Consider the following 17,784-nt stretch of genomic DNA (forward strand, 5'->3'; position numbering starts at 1 on the left):
CTTCCCTTCTATCTTCAAAGATCAGTGAGGGAAATACATCAAGGCTAAAACTTTGACCTGGCTCAAAGTAAAAAATCAAAAAAACAAACAACAAAGCAAAACAGAAAGTTCTTAAATTTCCAAGTTTCTGTGGCAATTTCTTTGTTTCACCAAGGTTTAGTGGTTCTGCGTTTACACAAGGCATTGTAGTGGGCCTCAGGTCTCTGCATCAGTAGAAGCAGAAGAAAGAAACAGAAACTGCTTTGCAAATGATGCAAAACTCAAAATCCACTGTGGGTCCGATTTCAGAAAAAATTATACTGCTTTTAAAATGTGGAATTAATGATCCCCTCATCTTATCAATGAAGGAAGGAAGGGCGAGAGAGGGGCAGTGTTGGGCTGATGGTCACCCTGCAGAATTCCACGGCTGACTCGTCTGTGTCACTTTTCCCACTGCCCTGTGCTACTGCCACACGCAGCCTTGACATGTTGGCTGTAAGTCAGGTAGAACAGTCCCAACATAGCTTCTGGAGCCATCGGGAGGAATCCCTCGTGAAACGGCCGTAAATTCATCTATGAGATTCAAAGAGACCTTGTACATGCCCTCCGACAATGCCCATGTGTGGGCGAGAGACTCTTTATGAGCTCTGCAAGCCTGAAATCACCTTGTAAAGGTTGAGGGCAGGCCTGGAGAGGAGAAATTCCTGGTGTGGAACACACGTGCACCTGCCCCTAGGGCCTGCCTCCTCCTTGGCCAAAGCAAAGAGCCTGTTCAAGCAAACTCAAGTGGATTTAAAGAAACACACTTATTTTTCCCTGAAAAAGTAATGTGTTTGGGCTTCCCTGGTGGTGCAGTGGTTAAGAATCCACCTGCCAACGCAGTGGACACAGGTTCAAGCCCTGGTCCAGGAAGATCTCACATGCCACGGAGCAACTAAGCCCGTATGCCACAAGTACTGAAGCTCGCACGCCTAGAGCCCGTGCTGCACAACAAGAGAAGGCACCGCAATGAGAAGCCTGCACACTGCAATGCAACAAAGAGTAGCCCCCGCTCAGGGCAATTAGAGAAAGTCGCGTGCAGCAAGAAAGACCCAATACAGCCAAAAAAAAAAAAAAAAAAGTAATGTGCTCATGATAGAAAAATTTTAAAATGCAGAAAAATGCAAAGAAAGTAAAAATCTCATAATCTCACAATTCAGACTTCACAATTCACTGCTGACATTTGGCTTGTAGCTTTTTAGTGTTTCATTTATATATGCATGTATCTGTATGTATATGTACTGTATAAATGTATATGTATACATATGTATATATAATATGATTTTTATTACAGTAAAATAAATACAATTTACCATTTTAACCAAAAGATGTGGAATTTAGACTTTACTGTCTCTGAGGATTATTTGCTTTCCTTGAAAGCAGTGGGATGTGTGTATGACAAAGAGAGAGGCTGTGAACTGTGGTCAAATAGTTACCTACTAGAGAACTACAGGAGGAAGGATGTAGAGCCCTCCCTGCCTTGTCCTGCTGAAGCTCCTGTCTTATTATTATCAACTGAAAAATTCTGAGCTTGGTGACAGTACTAATGGGTGATACACGCTTGTCTTGCTACTGCTTTTATTTATTTATTTATTTGGCTGTGCCACGCGGCTTGTGGAATCTTAGCTCCCTGACCAGGGATTGAACTCGGGCCCTTGGCAGTGAAAGCGTGGAGTCTTAACCACTGGACCACCCGGGAAATCCCGTACTGCTTTTATTCTTAAAATTTGATTATATAGTTAAAATTTTAAACTATATTTATATTTTGAATAATCAGTGCATTCACACCCTATTCTCAGCCGCTGAGTTTGTCTCCTTGGAGTTTCTTGTGTATCCTTGCTAAGGTAGTCTGTGCTCACTCACATGCTCCTTTCAGTTTGGCTCAGAGGTTACAAAAAGCTTTAGTGTACAAAGGTTGTATACGTGAAACTGAGGACGCTCTACTTGACTGGTAATTGAAGGGATTTTTAAGGGCCTATCTCAGTGGACCATTTCCTGAGTTACTCCAGCCAGAAACCAGGGAATCACCTCTGATCCTGTCTTTGTCTTTACCCTCCACATAAAACAAATGTTAATTCTACTCCCAATGTCCATCACTTTGGTCCTCTGTTCTCTCCCTGCTGCCACAGCCCCAGGTCAGGTCAGCTTTGTCTGTCATGGATTAAAAGACAGCCTCTCAAATCATCTTCTTGCCTCCAATCTCTCTCCTTGCAATCCATTCTTTCCCCTAAGATTCCTTATCTCTAAAGCATAGCTCTGATGTCTCATTCCTTCTGAAAAACAAACTTTTAATGGATTCTACTGCCTCTAGGCTAACATTCTAACTCCTCTGTACAGAAGATTTTTTCCACAAAGGATGGAGCAAGTGGCAGAAACATTCTCTCTTCTCGGGTGTGGCTGGTCACTGAATCTGGGCCCTACGGGAAGGCAGCTCATGATCAGAAACTCATTGACCGGGATCAGAAACCGGTTACTCCCAGGACCCCTCAGTGATGCTTGCATTCCTGGGAATGGACAAACACTAATTCACATCAGACTGCCACAGGCCCCCGAGTTCTCACTTACTTCTTAGAGAGCCCACTCCCCAGGGGCTAGAATACCCCGAGTAGCCCGTTCTTGGTTTCAAGGTAGCTGAGAAACCCAGATAAAGCGGCTTCGTGGACATGGGAAAACACTGTTGCCGCTACCCATTTCCTTCTTCTTTTGTTTCAAACAAAATTCTGACGTGATTTTCCAAGAACTCTGAACTCACCTCCAATTCCAGGAAGGCCTTATTAGCCTCTTTCTAGGAGGTGATTCAATTTGGTGATGAACCTTGGTGGCTTCACCTCGGCCACCCTGGTCACTGCAGTCCCTCCCCCGCCAGCTCCTACAGACGCAAGATGGCAGGGGCTCCGGATTTTGTTTCTCACAGGTTCAAAGGAGCAACAAAGCGCGTGTGCTCATGGGCTTCACTCTGATTGGGCAGGCCCAAGCCATAGATTCACCTTGAGCCAATCACTGTAGCCTGGAAGAATCGGTGCTTTGATTGGCAGACCTGAAAGGGGAGGGTCCTGGAGGTGAACCGCTGTCACCCCAAGAGGGTGACAGGGGTTCGCACCCCCAGAAAGGAGATTGGAGGCTTTTGTGGTAATGGAGGGAAACAGACGCTGGAGATGCGAACAACCCTTCTTTACTCGTGTCTCGCCCACTGCCACCTCTGGTGTTTGCCTACTGGGGTCCTCACAGCCTGGGACGCTCTTCCCTTTAGGGCTTCCCCCCTAAATCTGAGATGAACTTTCCAAGCTTCCCTTTCCCTCTTCCTCCCTACTCCAAGCTGGCCCAGAGCATTCCTACTTCATTTCCTCATCTTCTTACTGGACCACAGCACTTAAGGGTGGGCCTTGGGTTGGCAGTCACTTGGATTTGTGTGGTTCTCATCTCCCAGGCTGTGAGGCTGCCATGGAAAGCACAAACTCAGTCTTAATTATTTTGGGGCCCCTACCCTGGCCTTCCTGGGCCCCTACCCAGCCAGCAGTGCCTGCTATTAGAGATACTCAGTGTATTTGGTTGAACTGATTAGGATCAGTTAAACTGTTTTAAAACTTAAACTGTTTTCAAGCCCCCTCAAATATGTCAGAAGCACTGTTTACACACTTGAGAATGTATTCCAGTGTTTCTAGACTATTCATTAGAACAGGTCCCTTGGGCAACTCTCCAAGCCCGCTGAACCAGTAGTTTTGCACTTAGGAACAAGGGCTGGAGTGAACATTGCAGCTGTGGTGTCTCCACCTTAGGCTATTCCTGCAGCTCCACAATACTGTTGTGTTTCCAAACTCAAGACTGATCAGGGCCTGGGGGAGGGATGAACATTTCTGTGGTTCTAGAAAGAGGACTCAACTGAGTAAAAGAGGCCTAGCAAATCTCCTTTACTGCTCCCCCAGCTCCCAGCCCTGGCTTCCCCATGCCCTGGGGCTTCTGTGGTTCTCTTCTGGCTCACTCCCCACCTCTAAGTAAAAGAAACCTCTTTTGTTTTCAGATTTCTTCTAAATCCCCATTAGGTGCTTGAATGGCCTGAAAACCTCTGAGGTGGTGGTTATCCAGCCTGGGCTTACACATCTCCAATAACAGAGAACTCAACACCTTGTGAGATGGTTTTCCATATCTTTGAATAGCTCTGATTATCAAAACATTCTTTCTTACGCCAAACCAAGACTGCTTCCCTATTGTTTCTGCCATGTAGTGTTGTGGGGTCATACACAATGTTCAGAGACAGGTCCTAGATTTTTGTGTGTGTGTGTGTGCGTGTGTGTGTGTGTGTGCATGTGTGTGTGTGTGTGTGTGTGTGTGTGTGCGTGAAGGAGACAGAGACAGAGGCAGAGAGATAGACAGAGAAACCAAAACAGACACAGAGGGAGCTGGAAGGGCCTACAGAGATCATCTCGGTCAGTGGTTAACAAAGTGTTTTGGCAAGATTAATTCAGGAGCAGTAAACATATTTAGGGGGCACATTTTTCCGATTCAAAGTCAAGTGATGGTTGACTAAATGAGCATATGCCTAATCCCCCTAGGAGATACCCACCGAAATAAAAAAGAATCAAAATGAGATAAGAAGATGTCTTCTTTTTCAAACTAGGAACAGACCACAGACGCAGAGCACAACCTTGGTATCTCCATATGCAAAATAATTTAAACCAAAGTAAAAATGAAGACACCAGGAAAAAAAGGCACAAGCTACCTGGCTCCTCCCACGCCCTCCCCGACCCCATGACAAAAGGCCAGTTCACTATTTCTCTTTCCTTTGTTTTCTATCTGTTGTTCCAAGGGCTAGGTTTTCTCTTTCCTTTATTCTTTTTTTTTTAATCTTCTAAATGGGAGCATAGGCAATTCGCTTTTAGTTCTACTGGTGGTTATTTTTATGATGGTAAGCACCATGCTTAAGCCTATAATTCTTAGTTTTTCAACTTCAAAACTGAAATGGTATCTTTGATTCACCCTCTGAGAGATAAGAAAAATTTCACATTTACTCTTTACCTCCTGATTTTTTTGTCTAATTTTTGTCCCTATCTATTTTAGATAAATTATGGTTGTTTTACACAGCATAGCTTTTCTTCCAAGGACTGTACCTGACTGTCAAAGAGTCTCACTTCAAAAAAAGGCCCAGGCGCAGTTTCACAAGTGAATGGACTATTTCAAATTTTCAAGGAGCAGATAATTCCTATGCTATTTAAATTATCCCAGAGGAAGAGGAAGAAAGGAAATAGTTTTTTTTTAGTTTTTAGATGATACATAGATACAAATTTCTACTTAAAAATTCAATGATATCGTGGATAAACAAAATGTGGTATATACACACAATGGAATATCATTCAGCTTTATAAAGAAAATTCTGACATCTGCTACAACATGGATGAACCTTGAAGACATTATGCTATGTGAAATAAGCCAGTCACAAAAGGACAAATATTGTATTATTCCACTTATATGAGGTACACAGAGTAGTCAAATTGAGAGACAGAAAGTAGAGTGTTGGTTGCCAGGGGCTGGCAGGAGAGAGAATGAGGAGATATATAGCCTTGCAACAAAAAAATCCAACTATATCGAAGTACATAGTTTAAAAGTAAAAAGCTCAACACCTTCCTCCTTCCACCCACCCATTTCTTTCCCTCTCCCTAGAGGAAACAATTCATATGGATGATCCAAAATTTACTCAGCTAGTCCTTACTGAGGATATTTAGGTTGTATCTAGAGTTTTACTTGCACAAACAACACTCTAAGGAATAGCCTTGAAATATACTGCTGTATAATACATATATCTGTAGTATAGATCTCTGGATATAGACTGCCAGTTCAAAAGCTATGTGCGTTTTATTTAGTGAGTTAGTTAGGTTTAGATTTATTTATTAACTCATATAGTTCAAAATATCAGCCGTTTAAGAGATTACACAGTGTAAAGCTCCGTCCCATCCTTTTCCCCCAGCAACTTGGTTCCCCTCCTCAAAAGCAACCAATAGTATCATTTAAAATATATTCTTTAGTCATGTACAAGGGAAACAGTATGTTTGAGAATGCCTGTTTCTGCATTCTCCCATCAACACAGCATATTATCAAACTTGACTTCTTTGCTAATCTGACTGATGAAAAATGGTATCTCATTTAATTTGTATTTGTTTAATTTGTAATATTATGAGTAAAACCGATGGTTACTAAAGCTGGGAGACCATGCCAGCCTCCCTCTGCAGCCTCTTTCCCACCTGTCACCTCTATCCTCCAGCTCCACTGAACACGGAGACACCCTGTTCTTTCACTCCTGCCTTTGCTCTGGCTCTGTCCTCTGCGAGCTCCTCCTAAGCCTCCCTGTCACCCCAGGTCTGATGAAGTGTCCTTCCTCTGTGCTTCCTTTCATCACAGCACTGGTCATGCTGCTTTCTGTTTATTTCTGTCTATTTTCCTATCTGCCATCTCTACTAGATGGTGAGCACTGGGACTGGATCTTTATCTCTCTACCTCTATTGTTCATCACCATTCTCTTCAGTAAATATGGAGTGAATGGATGAATGGACAGCTGGCAGTTTCACATGGAGGTCACTGGAATGCAGTCATTCTGTGTGACTGGCTGAAACGAGATTTACCCTCTCATAAGAATGTAATATATGTGGAAGGTGGCACTTCAGATCAGTGGTGAAATGGTGGATTGTTCAGTAAGTGGTGTTGGGCTAACTGGTTAATTACCATAATTGGAGAAAATCAATTTATGTCCTTATCTTACACCCAAGTAATTTCCAGGTGGATATGTTAAATAGTGTCAAATATAAAGAGAAAGCATTAAAAACTTGAAAGTATATACGAATATTGATCCAACCTCGGGATGGGGAAGCCTTTTCTAAGCAAGATACCGAGACAGAAACCATAAAGAAAAAGATCGATAGATAGACTCCATTACAATTTTAAACTTTAGCATATGCAAAAAGTCAGAAATAACACTGAAAGGGTAATAATGTATGGGAAAAACTATTTTTAAAAAATATCTGGGGGCTTCCCTGGTGGCGCAGTGGTTGAGAGTCCGCCTGCCGATGCAGGGGACACGGGCTCGTGCCCCGGTCCGGGAGGATCCCACATGCCGCGGAGCGGCTGGGCCCGTGAGCCATGGCCGCTGAGCCTGCGCGTCCAGAGCCTGTGCTCCGCAACGGGAGAGGCCACAACAGTGAGAGGCCCGCGTACCGCAAAAAAAAAAAAAAAAAAAAAAAAAAATCCGAATGAAAAGTGGAAGGACCTATTAAAAATCCATGAGAAGAAGACAAACTTACCCATAGAAAATTAAGCAAATGTCATGAAAAGGCAATAAATTAAGAATTATTTGTTCCAGCATGAATGAAATAGACATGCTAATACATACTTAGAGGAATATTCCACCTTACTAGTGATCAACAAAGGGTCAACTAATACAGCATTTTTCACCTAACAAATTAGCAAAGATGATAATTTTCAGTGTTTGCAACTATATGGGAAAATAACACTCTCACACCCTGAGAGTGCAAATTGGCTCACTCTTTCTGGAGGGCAATTTACCAGTATGCATTAAAAGCCTCTCCTTTTGACCTAGATCACTTCTAGAAATGTTATCAAAGGGAAATAATCAGAAATATAGACAAAGACTCAGCTACAAGGATATTACAGTGGCATATTTGTAGCAGTGAGAAATTGAAAGCAATCTAAATGTCCAGCAATAGAATAGGACAAATAAATTATGGTACATTCACAGGCTAAGAATGCAGGCATTAAAATCATCGTATTGAAGACTAAGGACAGAGGGAAATGCTTATAATGTATTGTTAAGTAAAAAAAAAAAGTAGTTCAGATAGAATGATACCAGTTTGGTTTTTTAAAATATGCATGTCTACGTGTGTGTGTAGAAAAAGCGTGGAAGGAAGGAAGATACTGACTGGCCTGAGGAGTCCCTGCACACAGGCCACCCTGTCCCCAAGAGGGCACTCTGGTAAGCTCCAGTGGCTTTTGCTTTCACGCTACAGTCCAAGAAGTTCTGGCTTCCACTGTAGGACCTGTGGGAAGAGGCCAAGTGGCTCCAAAAGTTACTGTAGACAGAATGAAGGGGTGGTTGCTGCCACAGCTGATAGTGTTATAGTCTTAGGCTCCTAGGTAATGATACATTTATTGCACATTTTATACATATTTTCATTTAATGTACCTAACATCCCAAGAGATACCTCTAAGACAGGCATTAACTGTCCCATGTTACTGATGAGGAAACTGAAGCCCAGAAAGATTAGATGACTTAATCCAAGTCACAAAGCTAGGAAGCGGGCATATGAGCTGGGCTTCAAATCCAGATAGATGTCCTTGTCTTTGGCTGCTAAGGCAAAAGGGCATGTTAATGAGTAGTAAATGAAGAATAGTAAGTAAATGAATGAAAGTTGCTTCTGGAATTGAATCCCTTTGGGAACAGTACCCCATGGCTTTTGCACACAATTGCCCAGAACAGTCACTGTCCTCAGTGACTGTGGTCACTGTTACAAAATGGAACAGACTGCAAATCCCTCATGCCCTGCCAGATCCCACAGCGAAGGCCCCTTCTTGGCTTGTGCTCTGGGCCTGGTTGGAATCTGGCCTGGGTTTACTCTTCCCCATCCTTCCAGCTGAAGGCAAACCCAGTGGAGGAAGCTGGAACAGGCCCAGTGAGATCTTAAGGGCTCCCTAGACAGAAATAGTTATTTCTCTTGTATTTAGGGAGAAAGAAGCCTGTAAAATGGGACTCTGCTGGTTTGTTTGCTGCCTTCTGCCAAAGAATTCAGTGGGCAGCACCAGGCCCTCCCCCCACTCCCAGCAAGGCCCACATTATCCAGGCAGTGCCCTCTCCACCAACCTATGCCCTCCTCCCCATTCTGGGCCTCTGCCCGGCCCATGCCCCCTTCCTTGGCCAGTGCAGCCTGCCCTCACAACAGTGCCCCGTCTGCATCCAGCCCCTCCCAACTTTATGTGCAGATAACTTCCCTAGTGAGTGCCTCCTCCCCTAGCCAGGTGCCACTCCCTAGCCCTTCCACATCCAAAAGCCAGGAATCCCTTTTTCACCTTATACCAATGCATACCCTTTAACAACCAGGCCCCTGGTCCTTGTCACCAGCCTATTCGCTCTTCCTCACTTCCCTAACCCTGCTTCTCAGTCTATACCCCCATGGAGCCAGGCCCCCTTCCCCAGGTAGTCCCATTTCCCCACATTACACACCCTGCCCCAGCAGATAAGCCCATCCCCCATCAGAAGCCCTTAACCTGCCTGTGCTTCGAAGCCAGCCAGGCCCTCTTCTCAGCCGGGCTCTCTTTGTCGGTTTATACCTGCCTCCCCAGCTACCTATGCCCCCTTCCCTGGCCAAGGCTAGCTCCCCAGCCTGGTTCCCTTCCCCTCCTAGGCAGGCTTCCCCTATACCCACCTAGACCCTCACCCCAGCGGAGTCACATTCCCAGCCAGTATCCTCTTTTGCAGCAACCCTACCCAGGCCCCTGCCCCAGCTTGTTACCCACCCACCGCCGCCAGCCCGTGCCCAGGCTCCCTGACCCAACTTGTTTTTCCTTCACCAGCCTATGTCCCCTTGCCCGGCCAGGCCCCTTTCCCCAGCCAGAGCCTCTTCCTCAGCCTATGCCTCCTTCTTTGGATTGGCCCCCTTTCTAAACCAGCCATCTTACCAGCCTGTGTCCAACTCTCCAGCCTCTAGCCACTTGTCTGGAAGTTTTCCCACCCTGGGCCACAGCCCAGCCTCTTTACCATCCTATGCTGTCAGCCTCCCCTCCCCAGGCAGGCCTCAACCCCAGCCTGTCTTATTCCCCATGCAGGACCCTTCTGCTCGCAGGCCCCTCACCCAGCCAGGGCCTGTTCCCCGACCTGAGACCCTGTTGACAGCCTCCTTAGCCAGGCTACCCTTCCCCGGGCAAAGCCCCTTTGCAACCCTTTGTTCCCTTGCCCTCACGGGACCCCTTCTCCAGAAAAGGCCTCCTTCTGACAGCCAGGTGCTTGTGCCCAGCCTTTTCCCTTTTCAGCTGGACCACTTTTCCAAGGAGTTCCCCCTTCACTGGCCTTTCATAGCCAGTGCCTCCTTCCCTGGCCACGCAGCCTCCTCTCTCAGCTCTCCATCACCGGTAAAGTCTCCTCCCCAACCATGTGATGTTTCCCTGCCGGCACCCCTTCACACACACATGCCCCCAGCTGAGAACTCTTTCCCAGCCAGACTCCTCCCCACAGCCAGGTTCTCTTCACCCAGGGACCTAACAGCCTCTCCCCCAGTCTAAGCTCATTTTCCCAGGCGGGCCTCCTTCCCAGTAAGGTACCTTTCCTCAACCGGTATACCTCTTCCTCAACCAAACCCCTTCCCTAGCTTATTCCCCTCCTCAGCCAGACCTTCTCCCCATCCCTAGCCTGTGGCCCCAGCTAGGTCCCTTTCCTCAACCACGTGCCCTCCCTCAGCCAGGACACACGCCTTCGTTCCCAGGCAGGATCCCTGCCCTAGCAGGCCCTCTCCACCTGCTAATGCCCCTCTTCCAGCCAGGTCCATCAACCCACCTATTATCCCATGCCCAGCCTATGTCGGTCTCAGCATTCGTACGTCTCCCGCCACCAGGTTCCTTTCCTAGCCTGTGCCTCCCTCCCAGGCCCCATTCCCCTGCCAGAGCCCCTCCCCGGGCAGGCCACCTTTCCCTGCCAGGATATTTTCACCCCCCAATCTCCCCCAGCCCAGCCAGTCTCCCATCCTCAGCTTGTGCCACCCTATCAAGTCTGTGCTCCTTTTCCAAGACAGGCCCCTTCCCACATCTGGGCCCCTTCCCCAGCCTCACCCTCTTCCCCAGCTTAAGCCTACTTTCCCAGCCAGATCTCTTTCCCTGCTCAGGTGCCATTCCCCAGGCTTTTCCCCCTTGAACAGTCAAGGATTCCTTTCTCATCCTTTGCCTCCTAACTCAACTAAGCCTCTTTCCCTTGACCAGCCAAGTCCTCCTTCCATAGGCAGCCCTCACTCCATTATCCCCTTCCTAGCCTGGCCTCCTTCTTCACCCTGTGCCCCAGTCCACAAGGTGTCCTTACCTAGCCATCTCCCCTTCTTCTGCCTGTTCCCCTTTCCCCTGCCACGTCCCATTCATCCCCCTAGACTGACCCCTTCCCCAATTTTCACCCTTTTTCCCAGCCAGGCCCCCTTCTACAGATTATGCCTCCCTTCCTGGCCTATTCTTCCTTCCCCAGCCAGCATTCTCGTCCCTATAAAAGGCTCTCTTCTCACAATGCATCCAAATACCTAGTTTTCTCAGGGACTTCCTCTTCTCAGCCAGCTGGCTATCTGAAAATGTATGTGATGCACACATTTACACAGTGAGCTATCTGGCAGGATTTCTATATTTGTATTTTGAAAACAGATTCCCCCCCCACCCCCTGCCTTCAAGAAAAAAAAAAAACAGTGGCACTTCTTTCCCTCCTGCAACTAGCCCTGGACTGGCAAGTTTTTGAAAGTGAGAATTCTTTTTCATGCATAGCAATGAGAACATCCTTAACTGAAGCCATTTCATGATGTTTGCACTGAGTGAAACATCAAGTCAGGATAGCTTCAACTATCTTGTTACTCCCTAAATCCTTCCCTGGGAGATATTCCACTCCAGGCCACCATCAAGACTGCAGGCCCATTCCTCCTTCCAAAAGCCTCATCTGTCACTGTGTCCTCCCCCTTCACTCCTGCTCCCTAACCCTCCAGGATTCCTTTGCTGAAGTCGATCCTGGGATACAAACTCTATATGAACTAAGTCAGCTATACAAAAACGGAAAACCAGGTATTTTTTTAAACTGCTTTTATTCTTTAAACAAACTACTGTTCCCCTTTTCCCCTTTGTATATTTCATTTTAGAACATTTGGTGTGTACAAAGAATTTTTAAATGAATTTAAGTTATCTCACTGAAATATAGGATCTAAAGGTTAAATTTTTTAATTGTTTACTGCAAATCATTTCACTTTTACATTTTTTGGCAAATTCAAGATATCAACAAGTCTCAAATATCAACAAAAGTTTATCGCTCACTTTTTTTTTGCTTCATACCAGTTGCAGATATAAGAAAATGAATCAACTACTTTAATACTTTTAAAAATCTCTCTTTAAATACTTTTTATCTCTAAGAATTAAGGAAAACGACTAAGTTCAGATCTTTCACATTCATACCAGTTGTAGATAGAACAAAGTGGACCAACTGCTTGAACAACGTTATACCCTTTTATGTCTGAGAATAAAGGAAACTTAGTAGTTGATGTCACCCCTCACAGCAAGTTAAACTACCTATCAGTTTGCCTCTTCTTAGTTCACATCAATTGCAGATATAATGAAATGAATCAACTACTTGAATAAAGTCATGTCCTTTCTTATATTTAATAAAGGAAATTAAATTGAGATCGTTCACATCTTAGAGCAAGCCTTATCTAGCCTATCAGTTTAGGTACATGTACTTTCTACATTTAACGCTTACATTTAACTTCTAAAGTTAACAAACATTATTTAGAATTCAGGAAACATCTAAACAACTGTAATTAATTTGCAACCATACAAGGTTTTATGAAAAAACAAAATAAAATACTAGGGCTTCCCTGGTGGCTCAGTGGTTAAGAATCCCGGGGACACAGGTTCGAGCCCTGGTCAGCGAAGACCCCACCCCACATGCCGCGGAGCAACTAAGCCTGTGAGCCACAGCTACTCAGCCTGCGCTCTGGAGCCTGCAAGCCACAACTACTAAGCCCACACACCATAACTACTGAAACCCGCGCGCCTAGAGCCCCCACACTGCAAGGAAGACCCAGTGCAGCCAAAAAAAAAAAAAAAAACTAGAGGAGGTCTTGTTTGTAACTTGAGACGTCTCCTGAGTAGCCCTGTTGAAGTGGAAAGCAAAACCCCCAAACAGCCCACGATACATTTTTTTCCCCAAAGAACTAAGCAAAAGGCATTCCCAAATCATTTCATTCACATCAACTCCAACTTTAAGTAATGAATACATTCACGGGGCAACCGGAAGATTCTGAGCTAAACTGATTTTTTTCCCCAAGTGAAGAACGCATCAAACCAAGTTGCCATTTTTTGAACCCCAAAGTTACTTGCAACGTGACCAGTTCTCTTGGGTGGGGCGCAGAGACCCTTCAGGGCAAGAAAGGTGAGAACTTGGCAAACTCACTCCGCTAGGGTAGGACGGTACAGATCTCTTCCTGGTCACCGGTCTCCGGTCCCCCCACCCCGTGAAAGAAGCAACCCAGGGACGATCGAGGAGGATAGAAGAGCGAGGGAGGAAGAAGGGGGGGCGGGGGAGGAGAGAGGGGTGAGCTCTAAGTAAAATGAATAAACAAAACCTTGAGAAAACCGAAGGAAAAAAGCGGAGCCTGCTGAGGAGACGCGGCGGCGGCAGATTCGGCTCCAACGGCGGCCGTCACGGCGATGGCGGCAGCGGGCCTAGATGAGACGCCGGGCCACGCTCCCGCCGGAGCCGGTGTCGAGTGGCTTCACCGAGTTGTAGTGCTCCGCGCTGCTGTAGGAGTACTGCTTGCAGACCAGGGTGAGCGGCTTCTTGGTGTACTCCTCTCCGATGACGACGGCGGGCGAGTTGGCCTGGATCACCTCGATGGGGGTCTGCAGGACGTGCGACAGGGCCCTCAGCTCGAGCTGGCTTCCACACGACGCGCTGAACACGATGTCGTCGCAGTAGCTCAAGAAGTCGTCGCGGCTGCAGGCGTCGCCGGTTTCGGGGTTGCTGAAGAAGGGCAGGAAGTCGTCGACATGCTGCCGCATGTACTCGGCGGTGCGCCTCCGCAGGCTCCCCACGGTCACGGAGAACACCAGCTGGTCTTGGATGGCGCGGTACATGCAGTGGTCGTCGGCCGGGATATCCTTCACCTCCAGATGCTTGGCCCGCAGGATGGCGCCGAGCTTCATTTCCTCGTCATGGCGCAAGCTGGCCAGATGCTCCCTCTCAGCCTTGTCCATCCAATCCTGGCTTTCTCTATTGAAGGCCTCCTTTCTTTTGTGCTTTCTCTGTGCCCTCCAGAGGTGAGGAGGCTTGTTCTCGAGATCCAGCTTGGCCAGATCTTCAGTGACAGAATCGAGGCTGCTGTTATCAGGGAAACTCTCCTGGAACTTCTCCAGCTCCTGCTGGTGCTTCTGCTCCATCTCGGCCTCGAGGCGAGCCACATCGAGGAGCAACTGCTTTCTTCTCTGCTTGTCGCTCTTGGGGATCGAGCTCTTCATGCCCTGAATGTGGGCCTGCAGCTCTGTCTTCTCGCGGCTGTGGCGTCGTAACATCCGCTGATGCTCACTCTGTGAATCTCCCATGATGTTTAAGGGCGGGCGAGAATCGAAGTTTGGTGGCTGAAGTACCGCTACACTTCACGTGAACAGTCTGACCACCGAACTGCCTAGAGCTCCTCAGCCTCCCCTGGCGGCTGTACTCTGTTCCCCTCACCCGCCGTTGCCCTCACTCTATTAACGGACCTCTCTGCCATTGGCCGCTGTCTCTCCGCGGCTACGCCTCCTAAACACTCCTGGCACTAGGATTGGCTGTTGGGAGACCCTACCTATGCTCCCATTAGACCACGTGGCAATACGTGCTTCCGGTTTCAGCGGGGTTCCTGTCCCGGTTGTAAAATCCCACCTTTGTGCGTTATGTGCAGCAACTGAGCTGGTGGAGGTTTTCGTGGACTCTGAACTGCGTACTTCACTTCCTAGCCTGAACACAATGCAGACACTGGTCCTGCTTGAGAATCACATGACAAATACTGTTACACCAGCTGAATGTGCTCTGACACTGGACTTGTCATTGTTCCCAGTGTTCAGGAGGTAATGTGGCTCTCTCCAGTTCTTTAGCTGCCTTGACTGATGAACCCTTAATTTTGTGTGTGTGTGTGTGGTACGCGGGCCCCTCACTGTCGTGGCCTCCCCCGTTGCGGAGCACAGGCTCCGGACGCGCAGGCTCAGTGGCAATGGCCCACGGGCGCAGCCGCTCCGCGGCACGTGGGATCTTCCCGGACCGGGGCACGAACCCGTGTCCCCTGCATCGGCAGGCGGACTCTCAACCACTGTGCCACCAGGGAAGCCCTGAACCCTTAATTTTGCGTATCAGAACAAAGATATTTCCTTATGTTCCTGGGAACACAGAATCCTTTCAGTTTAGGCCTCAAATCCACCCTGTCCCATCTCAGTGTGAGAAAGCAACAACCTGAAAGTTCACTACAGCTGAGCAGACTTTGTCTCGTGCCAACAGAATGCACCTACCCTAAACTCCCCTTCTCCTGGGTTCCCAGCTTCCAAAATGGGCTCCCATGAAGCACGACAGTTGACCTTCATCAAGCCACTTCCTTCTGATTATTTTGAATCTCTAAAAGTTCTAAAAAATAAAATAAAATAAAGTAAAATAAAATCCCTAAGCTCTTTCAAACATGCTCTCATCCTGCCCCACTCTGCTCATCTGTATCTTGAACTCCCAAACGGGAAGGCCCTTGAGACAACCTCCTCCTTGTTACAAAGGAGGAAAGTGGACATTTGTCCAAGTTTTTACATATATCAAAACTTCAGTCGTTTTTATTGCTAAGTAGTATTCCATGATATGGATGTACTGTAGTTCATTTAACCATTCACCTGTTGAAGGACCTCTGGGTTATTTCCAGTTTGGGGTTGTTACAATCCCTGCTATAAACACCCATATACAGGTTTTTTGTGTGAGCACAGGGCTTCATTTCTCTGGGAAAAAATGCCCAGGAGTGCAATTTCTGGGTCATATTATAAGTGTATGTTTAGTTTTTTAAGAAGCTATTTTCCAGAGTGATTGTACCATTGTGCATTCTCACCAGCAGTGTATGCGGAATCCAGTTTCTCTGCATCCTCACCAGCATTTGGTGTTGTCATAATTTTTTTATTTTTAGTCATTCTGATAGATGTGTAGTGACATCTCACTGTGGTTTTAATTTGTGTTTCCCTGGTGGCTAATCATGTTCATCTTTTCATGTGCCCATTTGCCATCTGTGCTGTATCCTCTTGGGTAAAATCTTTACGTCATTTGCCCATTTTATAACTGGACTGTTTTTTACCACTGAGTTTTGAGACTTCTTTCTATATTCTAGATACTTGTTCTTTGTTGGATATGTGCTTTGCAAGTATTTTCTCCCACATTGTAACTTGTCTTTTCATCTCTTGGTGTCTCTCAGAGCAAAAGTTTTAAATTTCGATGAAGTCCAATTTATCCATTTTTTCCTCTCTAAGTCACGGTTTTGGTGTCAAGAACTCTTTGTCTAACTCTAGATACCAAAGAATTTGTCCTTTTTTTTTTTTTACTAAAAGTTTTATAGTTTTGCGTTTTAAGTTGAAACCTGTGATCTGTTTTGTGTTTATTTTCATGTAAAGTTTGAGGCTTAAGCCAAGGTTCATTCTTTTGCCTGTGGTGGTCCAATTCCTCCAGCATCATTTGCTGGAAATGCTATGCTTCCTCCATTGAATTGGTTTCGCATCTTTGTCAAAAATCAGTTAGGCATATTTGTGTATGTCTATTTCTGGATTCTCTATTCTTTTCCATTGATCAATGTGTCTATCCCTCCTCCAACACCATAGTCTTGATTACTATGGAATAAATCTTGAATATAGGTAGACCCTTTCCTTCAATTTTATTCTTTTTTCAAAATTGTTTTAGCTATTCTAATTCTTTGTCTTTCCACATAAATTTTAGAATAATCTTGTCTATATCTACAAACAAATCTTTCTGGGATTTTCATAGGAATTGTGTTAGAGCCATATATTAATTTGAGGAGAATTGACATCTTTACTACGTTGAGTTTTCCAATCCATGAACACCTGGGTATGTATCTCCATTTATTTAAATTTTCATTGATTTTTTTCATGAATGTTTTATAATTTTCAGCATATATGTCCTGCACATATTTTGTTAGATTTACATTTAAGCATTTCATTCTCTGAGTGATTGTAAATGGTATTGTGTTTTTAATTTTGGTGTTCACATGTGCATTGCTAGCATACAGAAATACAGTTGACTTTTGTATGTTCATCTTGTATTCTGTGACCTTGTTCAACTGACTTACTATTTCTAGGTGTTTTATATTTTATTTCTTTTTGGTAGATTCGTTGGAATTTTCTATGTAGAGAATCATGTTGCCTGTGAATAGGGACAGTTTTATTTCATATTTCCAGTCTGTATCCTTTCATTTCCCTTTTTTGCCTTATTGCACTGATTATAACTTCTAGCACTATATTGAATAAGAGTGGTGAGGGCGGGCAGGCTCGCTTTGTTCTGGGTCTTGGGGGAAAGCATTTCATCTTTCAACATTAAGTATGAATTAGCTGCAGGGTTTTTTTGGGTTTTCTTGGTAGATGATCTTTATCAAGTTGAGGAAATTCCCCTCTCTATTTTTCTGAGACTTTTTTTTTTGTAATATGAATGGGTATTGAATTTTGTCAAATATGTTTTTCTGTATCAATTGAATTGTTTGTGTGATTTTTCTTCTTTAGCTTATTAATATGGTGGATTACGTTGATGTACTGTCAAGTATTGAACCAGTCTTGCATCCCTGAAGTTAACCCCATTTGGTCATGGTTTACAATTCTTTATATACGTCGCTCAATTCTATTTGCTAAGGTTTTATTAGGGATTTAAAAATCTACCTTCATGAGAGATATTTGCCTGTAGGTTTCTCTTTCAGTACTGTTTTGTTTGGTTTTGATATTAGAGTAATACTAGCTTCATAAAATGAATTTGGAAGTCTTCCTTCC

At 45.5% G+C, this 17,784-nt stretch overlaps 1 protein-coding gene across 1 annotated transcript; it reads right to left on the reverse strand.

Annotated features, from left to right (window-relative positions):
• Nucleotides 1-13,467: 13,467 nt before the first annotated feature.
• Nucleotides 13,468-14,343, reverse strand: LOC137217568 (OTU domain-containing protein 6A-like). The gene has a single exon (XM_067724582.1). It carries the CDS (start codon nt 14,341-14,343, stop codon nt 13,468-13,470), a length of 876 nt encoding a protein of 291 aa, XP_067580683.1.
• Between the last annotated feature and the right edge of the window lie 3,441 nt (nt 14,344-17,784).

This window comes from Pseudorca crassidens, chromosome X, assembly GCF_039906515.1.
Source record: "Pseudorca crassidens isolate mPseCra1 chromosome X, mPseCra1.hap1, whole genome shotgun sequence".
NCBI classification, from domain to species: domain Eukaryota; kingdom Metazoa; phylum Chordata; class Mammalia; order Artiodactyla; family Delphinidae; genus Pseudorca; species Pseudorca crassidens.